This window comes from Chionomys nivalis, chromosome 16 (genome assembly GCF_950005125.1).
Source record: "Chionomys nivalis chromosome 16, mChiNiv1.1, whole genome shotgun sequence".
Lineage (NCBI taxonomy): Eukaryota > Metazoa > Chordata > Mammalia > Rodentia > Cricetidae > Chionomys > Chionomys nivalis.
In genome coordinates this window covers 25248387-25265584 of record NC_080101.1, presented here as the reverse complement: position 1 = coordinate 25265584, position 17198 = coordinate 25248387, and the positions used below count along the sequence as shown (strand labels likewise).

At 48.7% G+C, this 17198-nt stretch overlaps 1 protein-coding gene across 1 annotated transcript in view; it reads right to left on the bottom strand.

The window, feature by feature from the left end:
• The window catches only part of Shb (SH2 domain containing adaptor protein B), a 113044-nt gene extending 100746 nt beyond the window's left edge, over positions 1-12298 (bottom strand). Inside the window, exon 1 of the mRNA XM_057790589.1 lies at positions 11038-12298. Within this exon, the coding sequence (XP_057646572.1) occupies positions 11038-11733 (696 nt within the window). The 5' untranslated portion in view covers positions 11734-12298. The remainder of the gene's footprint in view (positions 1-11037) is intronic.
• Positions 12299-17198: the final 4900 nt, after the last annotated feature.

Here is a 17198-nt window from a genome sequence, read left to right as displayed (position 1 = left end):
AGGTATAAACTTGAGCAAATCAAACTTTAAAATCTGTGTTCCTGTTGGTCCTAACTGCTGGCCTACTGTTGAATGGAAGTGTTACATACAGTGAGTGCACTGAACTAGACAGATATTCTGTGGCCTCTTCAAACTACGGAAATGATCAAGAGTTCAAACATCTGTCCTTTCCTGGGTTTAAACCCCTACCTCTAAACACATCTGGTCTGAATCTGGTACTCCAGCATGAATTCATTAATGTCACAGCCCCATAACAGACATGGAAGGATAAACTAGGACCTAGCCGAAGCTGGGAATAAGACAGGCCTCTGAATGAGAATGCAAACACCTTGGGTTGAGGGGACAGAAATAAATAAATAAATAAATGAAACGGAAGAGATTTGTGAATGATATTTGCGCTGAATTTTTTTAAAGTGTTAAAAAGTGAACGTGCAGTTCCTACACTTCCCAAGGTCTCATCCATCCTTCACAGCCAAGTGATCCTACCCTTCTATCTGGATGTCCATTTTCTCTGTCGCTGCAGCCTTCCTTCATGTGGCCTCCTTTTCTTCCTGCATTCCCACTTTCTTTTGCAGCCCCCGACAGAGGTTCCTGTGTCCTCAGGAACCCCTAACAAAGCCAGTAGCCACACATCTTCCCAGCTACTCAGTCAAATCCTAGCAGACACACTGACTTTTTTCTTGCTGTTCTCATCTGTCAGAAAACCACTGGTCTCTGCACCTCCTGCTGAAGGGCACCCAAGTTCCAATGGCCTGTCTGTCCCCTCCACTCAGCCAAATCCAAGGTCTCTCACTCAGCAGGCCAAGTGCTCTACCCCTGAGCTACATGCCAGCACTGAAGTAATCTTCTTTAAAACCTACATCAAATCATTCAACAACTCTGCTCAGAACCTCCTATTGGCTTCCTAGAGTACAAGTGAAAGACCTACCTACTCACAGGAGGCTCAAGGTCTCTCTGTTCCACACCCCTCCGAGTTGACCTGCCCCGCCCAAGGGTGTTGACCTCTGCACAGCCCCTTGAGCAGCCCTGCCAGCTCCTGCCTCCTCCTCTTGCCTGGCCCTTCTCTGGTACAGCTCGCAGCATCTGGCCTTTCAGTAAAGTCCCTTCTAAACTCTACCCTACATCTTAACCCCAGGGGGAATGAGGTATTCTTATTTAGTGCAGTTCTATTCCTACCAGCTACACAGAACAACACCTAGCATGTAGCACTTGTTTTTTGAGACAGGGTTTCTCTATGTAGCTTTGGATAGATATGTCCTCGAACTTGTTCTATAGACCAAGCTGGCCTGGAACTCAGGGATCTGCCTGCCTCTGCCTCTGCCTCTGCCGGGTTTAAAGGCATGTGCCACCAGCGCCCGCCAGGCAGCATGTAGCACTTCTAAGCAAGAGCTACTGAATGAATAAAAGAGAATACATAAACAAGGTCATTCTCATTCCAGTTGGAGACTTTGGGTTCAGCCAGCAAATCCTACTCAGTGAACCTCCACTCTCCAACACACACACACACACACACACACACACACACACACACACACACACCTGTCAAGCCACTTCTCCCTTCTGGACCTTGGGAGCCCATTAGTTACTGTAAGCGCCTCACCAGCAAGGGCTGAGTCACTCCCCAGGGTCCTGACTAACCCTTTCTCCATCCCCAGGACACCCCTGCCACACACACACAAGCTCCTTTCCCTTCCAGCATGATGGGAAATCCAGAGCTCCCCTTGGAGAAAACAGAAAGGAACTGAATGACCAAGAGGAAAGTCAGTTCTTCCTGGCTCAGCACTGAGAAAGCTCATACTTCTCAGGAAGTCAGTACCTCTGAAAGTGAAACATTAATAGAAATATTACTGGAAAATACCAAACAGGAAGCAAAGGAAAATTCCATTGTGGAAGCAAGGTCCTCAGTCCTTGTGCCTCAATGGTCTCAGCAACGCGCTTCAGAATCAAAACATAGGAAGAAACGGAACTCAATCAGGCTGTCACCCTTCCTGCCAATTCAAGCTCTGGCCAAGTGGCCTCCCCACCCTAGCTTAGAGGGCACTGGCCTCAGAAGACAAGGCTACCAGTCCAGCTAGAACTTGCAGAAGGGCAGGGCAGGCTCTGCTCCAACTCTCCATCTGCAAACGGGGAATTCAGCGTCTTCCCCAGAGTGGGTCTGAGAAGCCAGTGAGTTACAGGCATAAAAGTGACCATTGTGCTGTGGAATAATTACAAGATCACAGTACCAGTCACTTTTATGGGGTACAGGGAAATTACAGAATAAACGACAAACAAAGCAGAACTACTCGGGTGTGAGATGCAGTTGGAGGTGACACAGCACAGTGGTTAGAAACAGACTCTGGACCCAGCTCCAAATCTCATCTCTGCCTTGTACTAGCAAAATAAATAAAATGAAAATTATAGGAGCACATACATCAAAAGAAGGCAGTGAGAAGAACTACATATAAAGCACACAAAACAGCAGGTGGCATGCAAGACAACCTGCTAGCATGACCACGCAAACTCCCTTAGCCACAGTTAACTACTCTTTCTCTGCCCAAACATCTCCTCCTCAGAGGAGCCTTCCTGGCCTTCTCTCATTGAAGGTATTTCCCCTCCTCTCACCGCCTCAGTTCCATGGTGCTGTCCAGACCACCCTCTTTGCAGGGTCACTCTTAGCTCATCCAAAACCTGTTTACATATCACTTCTGTCATGTAGACAGGTCTGTGTTCCAGGCTTTGGTTACTGTGTTCTCCAACCATGCAGCAGCCCCAGCTTTCAACTGTAAAGCCACAAGTCTCAGGTTCGATTCTGGGCCCCAAGTCCAGGTTTTTTTTGTTTTTTGTTTTGTTGTTTTTGTTTTTTTTCAAAAAAAAAAAAAAGACCAAAGCTGACCTCTGCTTCTAAAACACAAGTTAAACTCACCAGAGGAAGGCTTGGCTGCAAGACCAGAGGAAACCACACCTGCTGCAAATTTGCCTTTTAAAGCCAAGGTTATAGGATAGCAATGCTTTGGGAGCAGGGAGAGGACAGGATCAAGTCTCAAGGTTAAGTCCTAATCAGTCTTGTTCCAAGAGTGTCTCATCAGTGAAGACGGTCACCTGATGTACTTTTAGGAAACTTAAGTTCTTTCTTGACCGGCAGAGAGAGGTACCAGCAGCTTTCACACACACACACACCCTAGCCAATCCTTCGGGGGAGGGAAGTCTGGTGTCAGAATGAGAAGACATGACAATTACAAGGCACACGTTTTGTGCAGCTGTCCTCTGGGACGCGCCTACCCTGTGTGCGGAATTTCTCTATAAGATAACTCAAGCATAGCATTAACATCTCCTTTATGGAGTTCAGCAGTGGACAGGGAGGGGAGAAAGAATCCAGCTGTGGTTTTGAAAAAGTAAGGAAGAGAGGCAAGAAGGTGAACATTCAGTGTGAGGGAGAAGAAACACAACCATCACAGTGCACAGCAGGGCCTGCCCGTGGCCATTTTAACTGGGAAAGAGTGGGCCAAATCAGTGAAGAGCGCACGCGTAGCGGGCTCAGTGCACAGTGTGCACCTTGCCCTGACACTTGGAAGCTGTGACACGAGGTCCGTCACTAACTGTTTATCCACGACGGGCCGACAGTACCTACAGCAGAAGAACAGCCCCAGATTCCAACCTCAGCAAACTTCATGGGCTTCTGCTCTTTTCTGGAACCCCATTCTGCCATCTGAACATGTGCTGAAGATGACTCAGTGAACCCCATCAAGACCGGAAATGAAACTATTTGATGCCTAGGTAGAAACCTACAACCCATGGGCCAGCTGCCTGGTTTTGAAAATACAATTTTATCAGAACACAAGTATTCCTTCTAATATATACTTTAAGGCCACTTTTAGCTGCAATGGCAGAGCCAACCAGCTGCAGCAGAGACCACCTTGCTTGCTCTCAAATCTGAAAACATTTACTACTGGCTCTGGCCCTTTAAGGTTGGCTGACTTGTAGTTTAAAGCCCAGGAGGCCGGAGTGACCTGCGATGGAGCAATAGCTGTTACAGTGTTTGGACCTAGTACCTATGATGCCTGTGAGGACTTTGGGACCATGGAAGTGGTTAGAACCAAGTCTTCTGGGGCATTAACACTGGAAACAGCTTTGACAGCCATCACTTCTCTCATGAATGGGGAACCTGTCCTCAGCAGAACTACAGCAATAAACTCCAGTCCTAACCTTTTCCAAAGAGGACTTTTTAAGGACTGGAGAAGATGGTTGTCAATCAAACAGAAATGGCTGACATTTTGACCCTGGCTTCCATTGATCCTGACTAGTGATTTCTGTGAAAAGACAAAATGATAAGTCAACTCCCCTCAGGAAGGCCCGGAGATCAGTTCTGTCAACTGTGTACCTGCCTATCAGGCCCACCACCCTCTGCATGGCAATGTACTCTTCCTCCCTTCCCTGCTCAGGCATCTCCATTCATCCCTTCTCAAGAGTCAGCTCAGCTGGAACCTTCCAGCAGCCCTCCTTCACCTGCCAGCATTCAGGCCTGTCCAGTCCTTGGCACACACCTCAGGCTTTCCATAGGTTCTGTCTGATACTGTCTTGGGCTTGAGAACCTAGTGTCCTTGTTCATTTCTTGATACCCAGGGGACATTGCCTCCAGAACTTTCCTTGGATACCACAAAGTATATATAGGAGTTTAAATCTCCTATATAAAATAACGTAGTAGGACCGGGTATGATGGCACACATCTTTAACCCAGCACTCAGGAGACAAAGGCAGGAGGATCTCTGTGAGCTCAAAAGAATAAACAAAATAAGGCAAAAGGCACAGCGATATTTGTCTTTCATGTATATTATGCCCTGACTGGCAAACTTATAAGACCTAATACAAAATAATACTACATGCATACATACATAATACTACATACATAGTTATGCAAGTGTTTATTTAGGAAAAAACAAGGTTTTCTTTCAGCTTGGGGTGGGAGGGAATTCAAGGTACTGGGGATTGAATCCAGGGCCTGGTTGTTGTGCAAAACCTTCTTCAGAGATTGAAACAGTCCATCCTTCAGGAAGTTCCTTCAGCAGGAAGGTAAACAATTCAAACTATCTTCCTGAAGTCCCTGAAACTGACCAGACTCACTAGGCCCCTCCCTGCCCGAGTAAACAGGAAAGCTAAGGGTCTCTCTAGGAAGGAGGGAAGCTGAGCTGGGAAGCCTCTCAGAGAGGAAAAGCTGAAAAGCCTGTGCTGTGTCACACACTAGTGCATGCTAGACAAATATTCTGCCACTAAGCAACACCTCAGCCCTCTCCTTTTTTCTCACTTTTCATTTTCTATGTTCTGTCTGCATGCTATCTGTGCATCGTGTATGTGCCTGGAACCGGCAGACACCAAGAGAAGGCATTGGACGGACCACCTATGCCTGGAGTTACAGATGGTAGTGAGTCTATGTATCAGTACCATGTGGGTCCCGAGAATGGAACCCAGGTCCTCTGGAGAGCAATGAGCACTCTAAACCATTGAGCCACCCATCTCTCCAGACTGTCTTTTTACTTTGAGAGAAGATCTAACCTGTCCAGGCTGACCTTGAACACACTCTGAAGTCGCCCAGATAGGTTTTGAATTTATAATCCTTCTGACTCTACTTCCAGAGTAGCTGTGAATACAGACCTGGCTTTCCCTCTCCCCATCTGAGTGCCAGGTGGTTATGGTTAAGCTATGACCAGGCAGCTACAGAGCCCAGACACACAGCCTTCTGTACCCTGATGTACCTCTTCAGCCACACTTACTTCCTCTAAATTCCTCCTGCCTAGCAAAGAGCTCAGAAACTGCTAGGTGTTTTTTTCTTTTTTTCAAGTTAAAAGTTATTATTCGGTAGCTACGGAAAACCTGTGAACTCAACTCTGTGGATGCTGACAATATACCAAGTGTTGGTACACATTAGCATGTATTTTAAACCTGGCAAAACTGATGTCATGATAAATCTTGACTTTCCCAGGTATACTGGAAACACCATTTAATTATGACAAAAGAAACAACACCAGCAGAAGACATAACTGGATGAGACCGGTTTGACTGCATCCAAGGAGACCCACAAATAATTGGCTTCCCCACCCCTCCCCCACCCCCTGGCGGTCCTGGACCTGGCTATAGACCAGGCTGGCCTTGAACTCACAGAGATCCTCCTGCCTCTGCCTCCTGAGCGCTGGGATTAAAGGTATGTGCTGCGACTGACTGACTTTTTTTCCCAACAGCATGACTGAAGGACGATTAGTTCTACCTACATCAGCCTACTACCGTTTTCTTTCCTCTCCCAGGAGCTCAGACCCTTACCACCCCCTCACCTGAGATATATTACAGCTGCACCCTAATTCTGGGCCATCTCCTCCAGATGTATGGTTCTCAACTTGTGGGTCATGACCCCACAGGGGTCACATATCAGACATTTACATTGGGATCAGTAGCATAATTACAGCTGTGAAGTTTCAATAGAATTGTAAGGTTGGTGGCCACCACAACATGAGGACCTGTATTAAAGCAGCATTAGGAAGGTTCAGAACCACTGCTCTAAGAAACACCCCCTCCAGTGCAAAAACTCACCTGGGAGAATCAAACTGAGGCCCCCACCCGGAATCATCACCCCACCCCCACCTCTCCTATATTCTCACCTCTCATTTCCCAAGAAGACCCACTGCTTAAAGGCTCTGGCTTCCAAAAGACACACCCTACAGTGATGCCCTTTGTTTGTTTGGTTGGTTGGTTGGTTGGGTTTGGTTTTGAGACAGGGTTTCTTTGTAGATTTGGAGCCTGTCCTGGAACTAGCTCTTGTAGACCAGGCTGGCCTCGAACTCACAGAGATCTGCCTGCCACTGCCTTCTGAGTGCTGGAATAAAAGGCACGTGCTACCATCGCCCGGCTTCCTACAATGTCCTTACAGTCGTCAGAGTATATGCACACACTGTTTGACACACAAAGCCCCGTTACCGCCTAGAGTCATCCCGTCCTGCTTCATACCTCTGCCCCCAGTGTCACCTTAAATGTCTGCTTCCCAGATAAAGACCTCCCCAAGTTCTCAAGGCAAAAGCCCCAAGGGGGAAAATGATGAAAACTTGCATCCACTTCCTCCAGCAGCTCAGACCAAAGATCACTGCACCCTTAACCTCAGACTCCTTTCCCACTCTCTTACCCCATCTCTGAGCACAGGATGCTGGTTAGCTAAGTTATGTTAGGGAGACTCTGGAACAGTGAAAAGTCTCTTTCCCAAGGGAGTCTATAAGGAAAATAGACGTGGTGGTGGGACTGGGATGCAAGTGGATGTGCTCCAGGATTCACTCGCCTGGAGAACAGGATGACACCGTGTACAAAAAGGAAGAGGCAAGTGTTGAAGGGCAGGAATAGGACCCCAAAGCTGAACCATGGTGGGAGCAGCACAGCAAGATGGCTGCACGGACCACCAGCTCCATTGCATGACACAGGAACTCTCGACTCAGGTTTGGGGTTAAAACTGGACCCTGGCACAGGCCAGTTCTCTAAGGTGACGCCGGGAGGCTTGACTGCCCCAGGCTAAGTAAGGTTCTCTGAAGCCACTGGTGGGGACTGAAGACAGGCTCAGGATGTTCAGGGGATCACAGAAGGTCTGGACTTCCAAATGCTGTCTGCTAGAAATAATGTGAAAACCAGACTGCCTTCTGACCGCCAGATGGGAGGTACTGGCCACATGCTGAGCCGGACATGTGCACCAGTAGCCTGGACCCAAGTGGTCCTGGTAAAGAAGAGTCATCATGGCGTCGGGCTCGGGGTTCTCTAAGTGGACCCAGGGCAATCACTCAGACACTTGTTAAAATGCACTCTCAAGGATCCCACCAGAACTGTAGAGTCACAAGTTTCAGGAAATGAGCCAGAACAAGAAACACGATGGGGAGAGGGGCTGTTTAAATGCTGTCTTCCAGTCACGGCACGGCCATTGTACTTGTAAACTCACAGCAACTACAGTAACCCACAGGAGACCTGTACAATATCAAGCCAGTCAATAATCCTAGCATGGGGGTAGGGGACCCATGAGGCTCCACCCCTAGCTGAGGAGGTACTGGCAACTGAGAGCTGTTGAGGATGGGGTGGCCCCTGGTAGTTTGCCCATGCCCACACAGGCAGCACTAATCGCCTCAGGAGGTAATTTCTTAAAATAGGAGATTAAGGTAGGAGAAGCTGTTGCTGGGGATGAGGATACAGAGGGAGACTGGAAAGTTAGGAGTGGATTTCATCGACATACAATAGTATATATGGGGGCTGGAGAGATGGCTCAGAGGTTAAGAGCACTGGCTGCTCTTCCAGAGGACCTGTGTTCAATTCCCAGCAACCACATGGTGGCTCACAACCAACTATAGTGCCTTCTGTGATGCAGGCACACACGCAAGCAGAATACTGTATATATAGTAAATAACTAAATATAAAACGAAAACAGTATATATGTATAAAACTGTCAAAGAAAAAATAAATGTGCAGCAGCTTTTTGTTTTGTTTTTTAAAGAAATTGCAGAGGGGGCTGAAGATGGACGTAGCTCCCTGGATGGAATTGCTTGTTTATCATGTACCAAGTACTGGGTTCAATCTCCAGTACTGCATAAAACTAGACAGTCCATGCCTGTAGTACCCACACTTGGGAGGTGGAAGCAGGAGAGTCAGAAATTCAACCCTAGCACTCCAGGAGGCAGAGGCAGGCGAATCTGGGTTCAAGGCCAGCCTGGTCTACAAAGTGAGTTCCAGGACAGACAGGGATACACAGAGAAACCCTGTCTTGAAACCCCCCAACACACACACACCAAAAAAAGAAAAGAAACTGAAGCCCATCCTTGGCTATCTAGTAAGTTTAAGGTAAGCATTCTTTGAGCCTTGTCTCAGAAAATAAAATTGCAGGACTACATGTCCAGTAATGTTTTAGCCAGCCTTCCAGGGACACTCAGTGTCCCTGTGCTAGCTAGTCTGCGGCCTTGCAACCACTCCCTTGCTGCCCCCTTTCCTCCTGATAGAAAGAACATCTGGCAACTTCCTCCCTTGTCTCCCAAGACAGACAACTCTTGAAAGATCAAAGCTACGTGCAAGAGAGGAAAACCAACCCAGAGAGATTTTCATGAAAAACGTCATTCCCTGCCACCATACAACCCAGTTTACAAGACCAGGGCCCTGCAGCCCCTCCAGGGTCCTCTCTGTCCCAGCGCCAGATTTTACCTGCAGTCCTCTAAAGCAGCAGACACTTCTCCAGCTTCCCGCAATCACTAACTGGCTCCAGTTCAACAATGGTACTGCCTCACAGGTGCCCTCCAGAAGCCCCCATCACAGGATGGCCTCTGTCACAGCCTTCAATACAGACAAGCACAGGACAGGGTTCCCCTTCCAGTACCTGCTAGAGGAGAGCTAAGACCCATGGGAAATATCTAGTAACAATGAAGCCAAGTATTAGACACACTTGAAGTTTCAGTATCATTACTAAGCATTTCAAAGTCTGAACACTAATTGAGAAAAAAAATTACTATAATTTTGAAAGCCACCAAAAAAAAAAAAAAAAAGACTTAGTGAGGAGGCTGAACCACTAGCAGTAGGACTAAGAAAGTATAGGGGGGGAGGGGAGTGTCTTCTGCAAGGATGGTGAGTGGGCTGCAAACCTCTGAAAAGCTTCCTCATAACTTTCAGATGTAAAAGCTCCAGGTCCTCCCAGTGGGCAACCAAACCAAGCTTGACCACTACCGAGCTGCAAGAGCCTCTTTCTTTTCTAAAACACCAACCACAAGCCTCAACCAAATTCGGCTCTCAGCAAGGACATCTTTCTCAGCCCCCTTGCTGGGTGTGCAGTCACAAGAGCTTCCAGCTCACTGTCAACCAAGTGTGGCATCTTGGGTGCTTGGGAAGTCCCGGAGCACAAGCTTTCAAGGTGTGTGCTCACACCGTTCCCGAGAGCACTACACTGCTTCACACTGCACGCACAGCACTATCCATCCTGGACAGACAAAGCAGGAGAGGTTGACCCCAGGGAGAAAACCAGGCAAGAAAACTAGAGGGCACCCCCCCAACTCATCTCTCCCATAAAGTAAGAAAGAAGCCTTGCCAAGCACCAGCTGACAAGTAGAAAATGTCTCCCTGTTTGGAGATCCAGTCTCCACCATCCCAGGCAAAAGTTTGAGCTTCCAAGAAGAATGTGGGGGAGAACCCAGAGCAGGGGCCTGACAGCCAAGCAACCCTGCCCTAAGGATCGAGATCTCTCGCTGGGCCTCAGATTTAATCAAAACACTGCCTCCACTAGTAGACAGAGCAAGTGTTTTATGGGGGAGGGGAGAGCAACTCCGGAGTGTGAAGCGAAGGAGTAGAGGGGCCTTGGCTGTTATTAACTCCCCTGTAAGCAGGGGAGACTGGATGCCTGATTGGCAGGGGGTTACCACAAAGGCTTCTCGTCCCTGAGACTGTATTATAGGGATGGAGTCAGGAGAGAGGATGGGGTGGGCAGAGATGGGTCTCCTTTCAGCAGACCTCCTCCGGAGCTGGGGAGAGGAGGTAGGAAGTGCCAGATCGGTGAGTTCTCTGGGAGGACGAACATTTAGACCGGAAAAGCCTGCGTGGGGGTTCCCAATACTGCTCCAGTACAACAGGCCGCTTGGCTTCGGAAACCTGGCACGCAAGAGTGCGAGGTTCAGAAACATTTACATAAACACATTCAAGGAAAACTATAACCCAGAGAGTCCCTTTCCTGCTCTGGACCTCAATTCCCATCTATATCCGGAAGGGGGACCACCACACAACCCTGGGGTAAACGAGCAAATGCTCTTTTAGGCCCGCCAAAGTTGACTTTACTCGGGGAGCCGGAAGGGCTGGCTGGGTCTGTCTTCTGGGTAAAGCTAGGCGGGGTGCTCTCGCTCAGGCTGTGGGCTCGATAAGGAGGCATTTAGGGAGCAGTAGCCAAAGAGACGGAATCAGACCAGAGTGCGCGCTGGAGCCTAGACTCCAGGGTGCCAGAGCAAAGTTGACTCGTAGGGCTTGGTTAACGTGGCAGTGCCTCAGCTTCCCGTGCCCATCAGTAGCTTTGGATCTTACCTTTTCTTTCTGGCCGGCTCCGGTCTCCTCGGAGGCACACTTGTTGAGCAGCTTTTTGCCTCCGCAGGTCGTCGGGCTCCAGGTGCGGCCGCCGGAGCACACGCCTCCCGGGGGATCCCCCGCAGCACCCGCACTCTCTACTTTGATAAGCCGGTGCTTCGGGGAGATGTAGCGCACCTCGGCTGGCGTGGCGGGTCGCCGCTCGCTGCTGCTGCGGTAGAGGTGCGGGGAACCGGAGGATGAGGACGAGGACGCGGCGGCGCCCGCACCCGACGCCGCGCAGCAGCAACCCGCAGAGCCCGACGCCGCCGAGAATGCTCTTTGGCTCCCGCCGGGCTCCCCGCCGCCGCCGCCGCAGTAGTCCAGGCGGCACATAGCGCGTAGTTTACGCAGCGACGAGCCCGGCCCGTTGTACGGGTCCTCGAAGTCGCGCTCCTTCTGCGCGCGGTAGGCGCGGATGAGGTCACTCGTGCTGCCGCTGTCGTCGGGCAGAGAGCCCGACGAGGCCGAGAAGCAGGCGGCGGCCGACCCGCAGGACGCCGAGGAAGCCGAGCAGGCCTGCGGCACGGCCTGTGGGGGCTGTTCGCGCCGCTCGCCCCGGCGCCGCTGCTCGCGGTAGTCGGGCCTCGGCGGCTGCGGCGGACTCTTGGTCTTGCTGTTGCCCAAGCTGAAGTACTTGTTCAGCCACTTGGCCATGGCGAGAGGCCGCCTAGGGCCGCGGCGCGCGAGCCCCGTCCGCCGCCGCGGCCATTCGGGGGGCAGCGCTGCCGCCCAGTCCCGCAACGCCCCGGCCCCGGTGGGGGGCGTGCGGGGTCTCCGTCGCCAAGTTCAAGTTCTCGCAGCCGCCGCCTCCTGCTGGCCGCCGCCCGGCTCCGGCCGCTGCCGCACAGTCCACCACCCGCGCTGCGCTCCGCCCGAGCTTCGGATCTCGCTCCCCTCACGGGCGCGTCTCATAGGGTCCCCGACCTCAAAGAGCGGAAGGCCGGGCGCCCCGCGCCTCTCACGCCCGCACCGAGCGCGGCCCCCGCGGAGCGCGTCCCTGCCCCGTGCGAGCCGCGACCGGCTGCGGGCTTCTCCAGTACGCCGGGGCAAGCCCGGCCCCGCCGTGGGTCGGAGAGCAAGCGAACGACCGAGAGAGGCGGCCCGCGCCCGGCAGAGCCCGCGCGCCCCTGCCCGTCCCAGCGGCGCCTGCTGCTACCGCTGCCGCCGCCTCAGCCGCCGCCTCCCGAGCCGCCGCGTGTGTGACACTCGGCCGCCAGAGCCCGCCCTGCGCCGCGGCTCGGCCCCGTAGGCCCCGCCCCTTCCACCGAGGCCCCGCCCCCGCGTGCAGCCGGGAACCTCCCCGCGCTCACCCCCCCTCCCCCCGCAGCACGAGCCACCTCCCGCGGCTGCCTGGGCGCCAGCACCCGGGTCGTGCCCGAGGGATCCCGTGTCCTGCCACTTGGCCGGCCCTACCTCCCTGCGACTGAGACTGTGGCTCTCCGAAGCCAAAACTGTCTGTGCAGTTCCCGGGGAATAGATGCCCAGCGTTGAGTAGACCAATGCACGGTTCCTCTAGTTGATAGAGAGGACCGTGCGGAGGAGATGCCCTTAACGAAAGAGTGTGAGTCCCTTTTCTTTTTAAAGGGACAGAGACTCCGGTTCAGTTTTTCCGGCGCCGGGTCTTTGAAAGACTCTTTATGTTAATGAGCGTATTAGCAATCCAGATGACGGATGCAGACGCGATAGGCGGCTGGGACCCGGCGGGGCACCAATCCGGGAGCAAGGCTAAGGGGAGGTCGAAATGTTTGCTTACCTTTTCACCTTGCAGGAAGTGGGGCTTTAACCCTCTTCACTGCCAGCCTAGTGGAACCAGCTATGTAAACATTTAACGCTTAAGGTTGCAAGAGCTGGCGAGGCTCTATCTGATTCAGAGAGACAATTTACAGATGGAGAAACTGAGTCCCCGAGGTAGAGCACACTGATGGACTTAGATACCAGCCCTGGGTTCTGGTGACTCCATAATGATGTGACTTAAAGTGGTTATTTCTCAAATGTGAGGAACCGAGACCAAAGGTAACTTTCCTTGGGGTCTACTCTCAGAGAAGGTAAACATGATCCTTGTCAAGACCAAAATTCTTACCTGAAAATAAGGCACCTGCCTTGTAAACCTTAATTCTATTTGGAATTTGGCTGGGCACCATCTCTCCCCATATAGCTTAGGGCTAAGATGTGCGCCCCTGGGAGCTGAGACATTCCTTAAGAGTGCTGATTTGCCAAAGTAGCCCTATGTACCTATAATCTCCATCTGTCATCTGGACATTATGAGTCTGGCACACTGTTTGTCCAGAGTAGTGATCTATTAAAATAGGCAGCAAGACCAGGAAGGTGCTGGAGTTAAAGATCAGGCTCCCACCCTGAGACTGCGGGACCTGTTGGGCCACAGTGTCATCTCTTCCAGGCTCTCCCTGGCTCTGCCCAGGCTCAGGCCTGGGACCACAGTGAAGAACGGCCAGGCCCAGCTCTCAGAAGGCTGTGTTCCACCTACTCAGTCACTCATGCACACTCAAGCTATTTGCCCCTCTCATTCCCTATGAGTACTTGAATTTCCTAAACCCCACTATGTTACCCCATCCCAACAATCTCAGAAAACACTGCCACTTACTTCTTTCTTGAGACCTATTCTTTTAGCATAGGAAATAGTCCTAGAGTGTGCACACACCACGAGGCTCCCCATATGGTGTCTGGGGCATAGTCAGAGGCCCCAGAAGGTGATGCTTAGATGTTTATTTCGGGTATCTCTATACTTAAATGTCTCAAATTACCCTTTAAATCCTTGCTCTGCTGCAAAATCACTTAATCATCCTGCATGGACAGAGGCCCCAATTAAGGAAAACACACACACACACACACCCAAAGGCCAGGACATCTTCATCTGAAGCCCCACCTCCATTCAGCTCCCTCCCTTCAGCTCCTAGGTTCAGGAAGGAAAAGAGGCTAGCTAGATCCTGGCAGTTCGCCAGGACACCTGGGCCAAGAAAGTCGGCCCCAGTATCTGGATGCCTGTTCCCTGTTCCCTGCATGTGGGCTGCACATGGAAGCATTATCTTTGTTTTTCTGAAGGTTTAGGAAGAGAAGTTGTATTTCACAACTTATTTTTCACATTGTGCTCTCAGCTGGCCATGGAGTCAGAGATGCTTTCCCCTGTAATGCTTCTTCTAGGCTATAATTTGCTAGCCAGAATTATTGTAATGCTATAGTATTATGCCAAGAACTTCCAGAGTCCCTGTGTAACTGCCCTGCTCCTAAACACTGTATATAATTAACCGCAGTCAGTACCCCTGCAATCTGATGTTATTCCTGGTTTACAGATGGGGTGGCTGGCCTAAAGTGGTATTTACTTGATACAAGCAAAAAGTCTATGGGTGTTTTCCTTGGGAACATAGAGTGGCACACCTTCAGCAGTGAAGTCAGAGCTAACAACTCTCAAAAGAAACGAAAAAATATTAAGAAAGATAGTGGAGAAGCCTCATGCCCAGTGTTCCTGGGAGCCAGATGCTTGCCGGAAAATCATCAGAGCACCAAGGAGATGGAAACACTCTTTTCATTTCCAGCTACACGGTGATACAGCGGGGAAACTAGGACCAGTGACAGACAGAAACGGAGTCAAGAGGCACAGGAGCAATAGACAAGCATTCTCTTGATACCACAAACCCAGCCCTATGTAATGTTGTAAATAAAGTATGCCCATCTCTCTTGGATGTTCTTTTTTCAAGTCCTGGAGATCCAACACAGGACTTTACACTCACTAGGTGAGGGCTCCACTACCAGCGTGTACTCCTAACTCTGCTTGGGCACGCATACTGTTTATGTCCCTCCTCCCTACCCTGCCTCAATTTCCTATGAAGGGGGGTGTTGCGTTTTGAGAGCTATGTTTCTGTTTCTTGTAGGCAGAAGTTTCTGCCCCACAAGCTGCTCCCCAAGTAACCACACAGAGGTTTAATATTAATTATAAATGCTTGGTCAATAACTCTTACATTTACATTAAGACTTATTTCCTATCTATGCTTTGCCACATGTCATGGTACAGAGCATGCCCTGTCCGTCTTGCTTCTCTCTGTGTCTGCTCACATTTCCTCAGACTCTGCCCTTCTTCTTCCCAGCATTCTCATTTTGGCTTTTCTGCCTAACCTTATCTTGTTCAGCTATTGGTCAGCCAGCTTCTTTATTAAACCAATCATCACACAGTGTAAATGAATATTCCACAGCATTTTCCCCTTTTTGTCTAAATAAAAAGGATGGTTTTAACGTTAACATGGTAAAATTACATATAACAAAACAGTTATCAAATAAGAATTACAGTTACAATGTCTAGTCCATTTGTATTTGACAAAATCCGAGAAAAATGCTCTATTACTTATCTTTGTGAGTCTAAAGTTTTATACCTAATTTGCTTTTTATCATAACTAAGGAAAACTTAAAGTCTAATTATTTAATATTTAACGCAATCAAAGATCCCAGAAGGGTATAATATTACCTAATGACAGGGACATCTGACTGCCTGGACAGTCACCCAAAGTTCTTTTGTAACCTTGAGACATCTAACTTTGGCCTAGAGGCCAAGTATATCTGACAGACTTTTCTGAGAAGCAAGGAATTTTGAAGGACTGTCTACCTTGTCTTTACAAAGTATGGCAATTGCTTTCTTTTACATACTGCTGGTCCAGTTTGGACAGTATACTGTCAACAATGGACATGAGGGCATTTTCTTTTCTTGAATGGCTAACTTTTGCCATAAAGAAAGCAAACTCCATACAAAGGTTCTTCGATGCCCATTATCTTCTTTTGAAGTAAATGGGTGCTGTCAGGAGCAGACATGCCTCACTGTCATGAAAAGTCTTAGGTTATTAAACATATTAAATATCATATACTTTAGGTCTTTGAAATGTTTGAATACCATCTATCTATCTAAATATATCTGTGTGACCTTGAAAACATACCTAACATGACTTTAAGTTTGACTATTATAGATCACTATTAATTTGTATTTCTTAATTACATTACATTTTTAAATGAGTTGCATAAGTACAATACCCCATACAAGAGTAGAAACATATATATAGTATAGTAAAAATAACTTTAAATTTGTATCAACAAACCAAAATCCATACCAATGTAAAATATTTTGAGATTCATAATTGTCTTTTGGATTAAAGTAGATTCAATAATCTATATTTTTATCTTATCATTTCTATATTCCCCCCTTTTCTTTTCAAAACAATATCCCTGAGTCTGATCTTCTTTGCCCCAATTTTTTTCTGACCATTACCAGTAACAACTTGCAACCAACGTCCCCTAAACAATAGCAAATATCCAAAATCCACCTTTTGGGAAAGTAGACATTGTTTTCTCTAGAGTGCTTCCTACTGTTTGTGGGTGCTCATATCTTTGGGGAACCTTGAGAAAATCAGAATAATTAAGTCTTGACTGGAGTATTCTGAGGCTGGATCATCTCAGCCAGTAGCCTTGAAGCTGTTTTGGATGCAGAATTCTGAGGAGACTGTAACAAAGGCATTTTGAAATGCTGGATCACCTGGGCCATCTGTTTTCATTGATGTCTCATCTCCTTGTTCTGAAAATGCACAGACTTTTAAAGCTAACATACATATTTGTATTAATACAAGTATACATTATGCATTGTACACAACTTAGCCAAAGATGATTTTTTTTTGTTTTATGTTTGAGCAAGTAAAATATATGTTATATGTCTTATAGTTTTTCTAAGCTTATTTGTGTCTATAGCCAGAATTTCAGGAGGTCTTCTTTGATCAAACATGGTCATCTTTAACCTTGAACAAATCAATAGCCTCTCATTTCCTGTGAAAATGAAATCATAACCTCTTCCTCAAAGTAACATTTTTTTACTTCCATTTTGAAGTCAAGACATTTTTTTAAATACATAGGTTAGTTTATGTTGTTGGAGACTGCTCATTTGTTCCTGACTGCCCATATGCAAATAATCACACAGAAAATGTATTAATTAAATCACTGTTTGGTCTATTAGCTCTAGCTTCTTATTGGCTAGCTCTTGTATCTTAAATTAAGCCATTTCTATTAATCGGTGTGTTGCCACATGGCTGTGGCTTACTCCTGTGGTCAGCTACATGTTATCTCCCAGCATT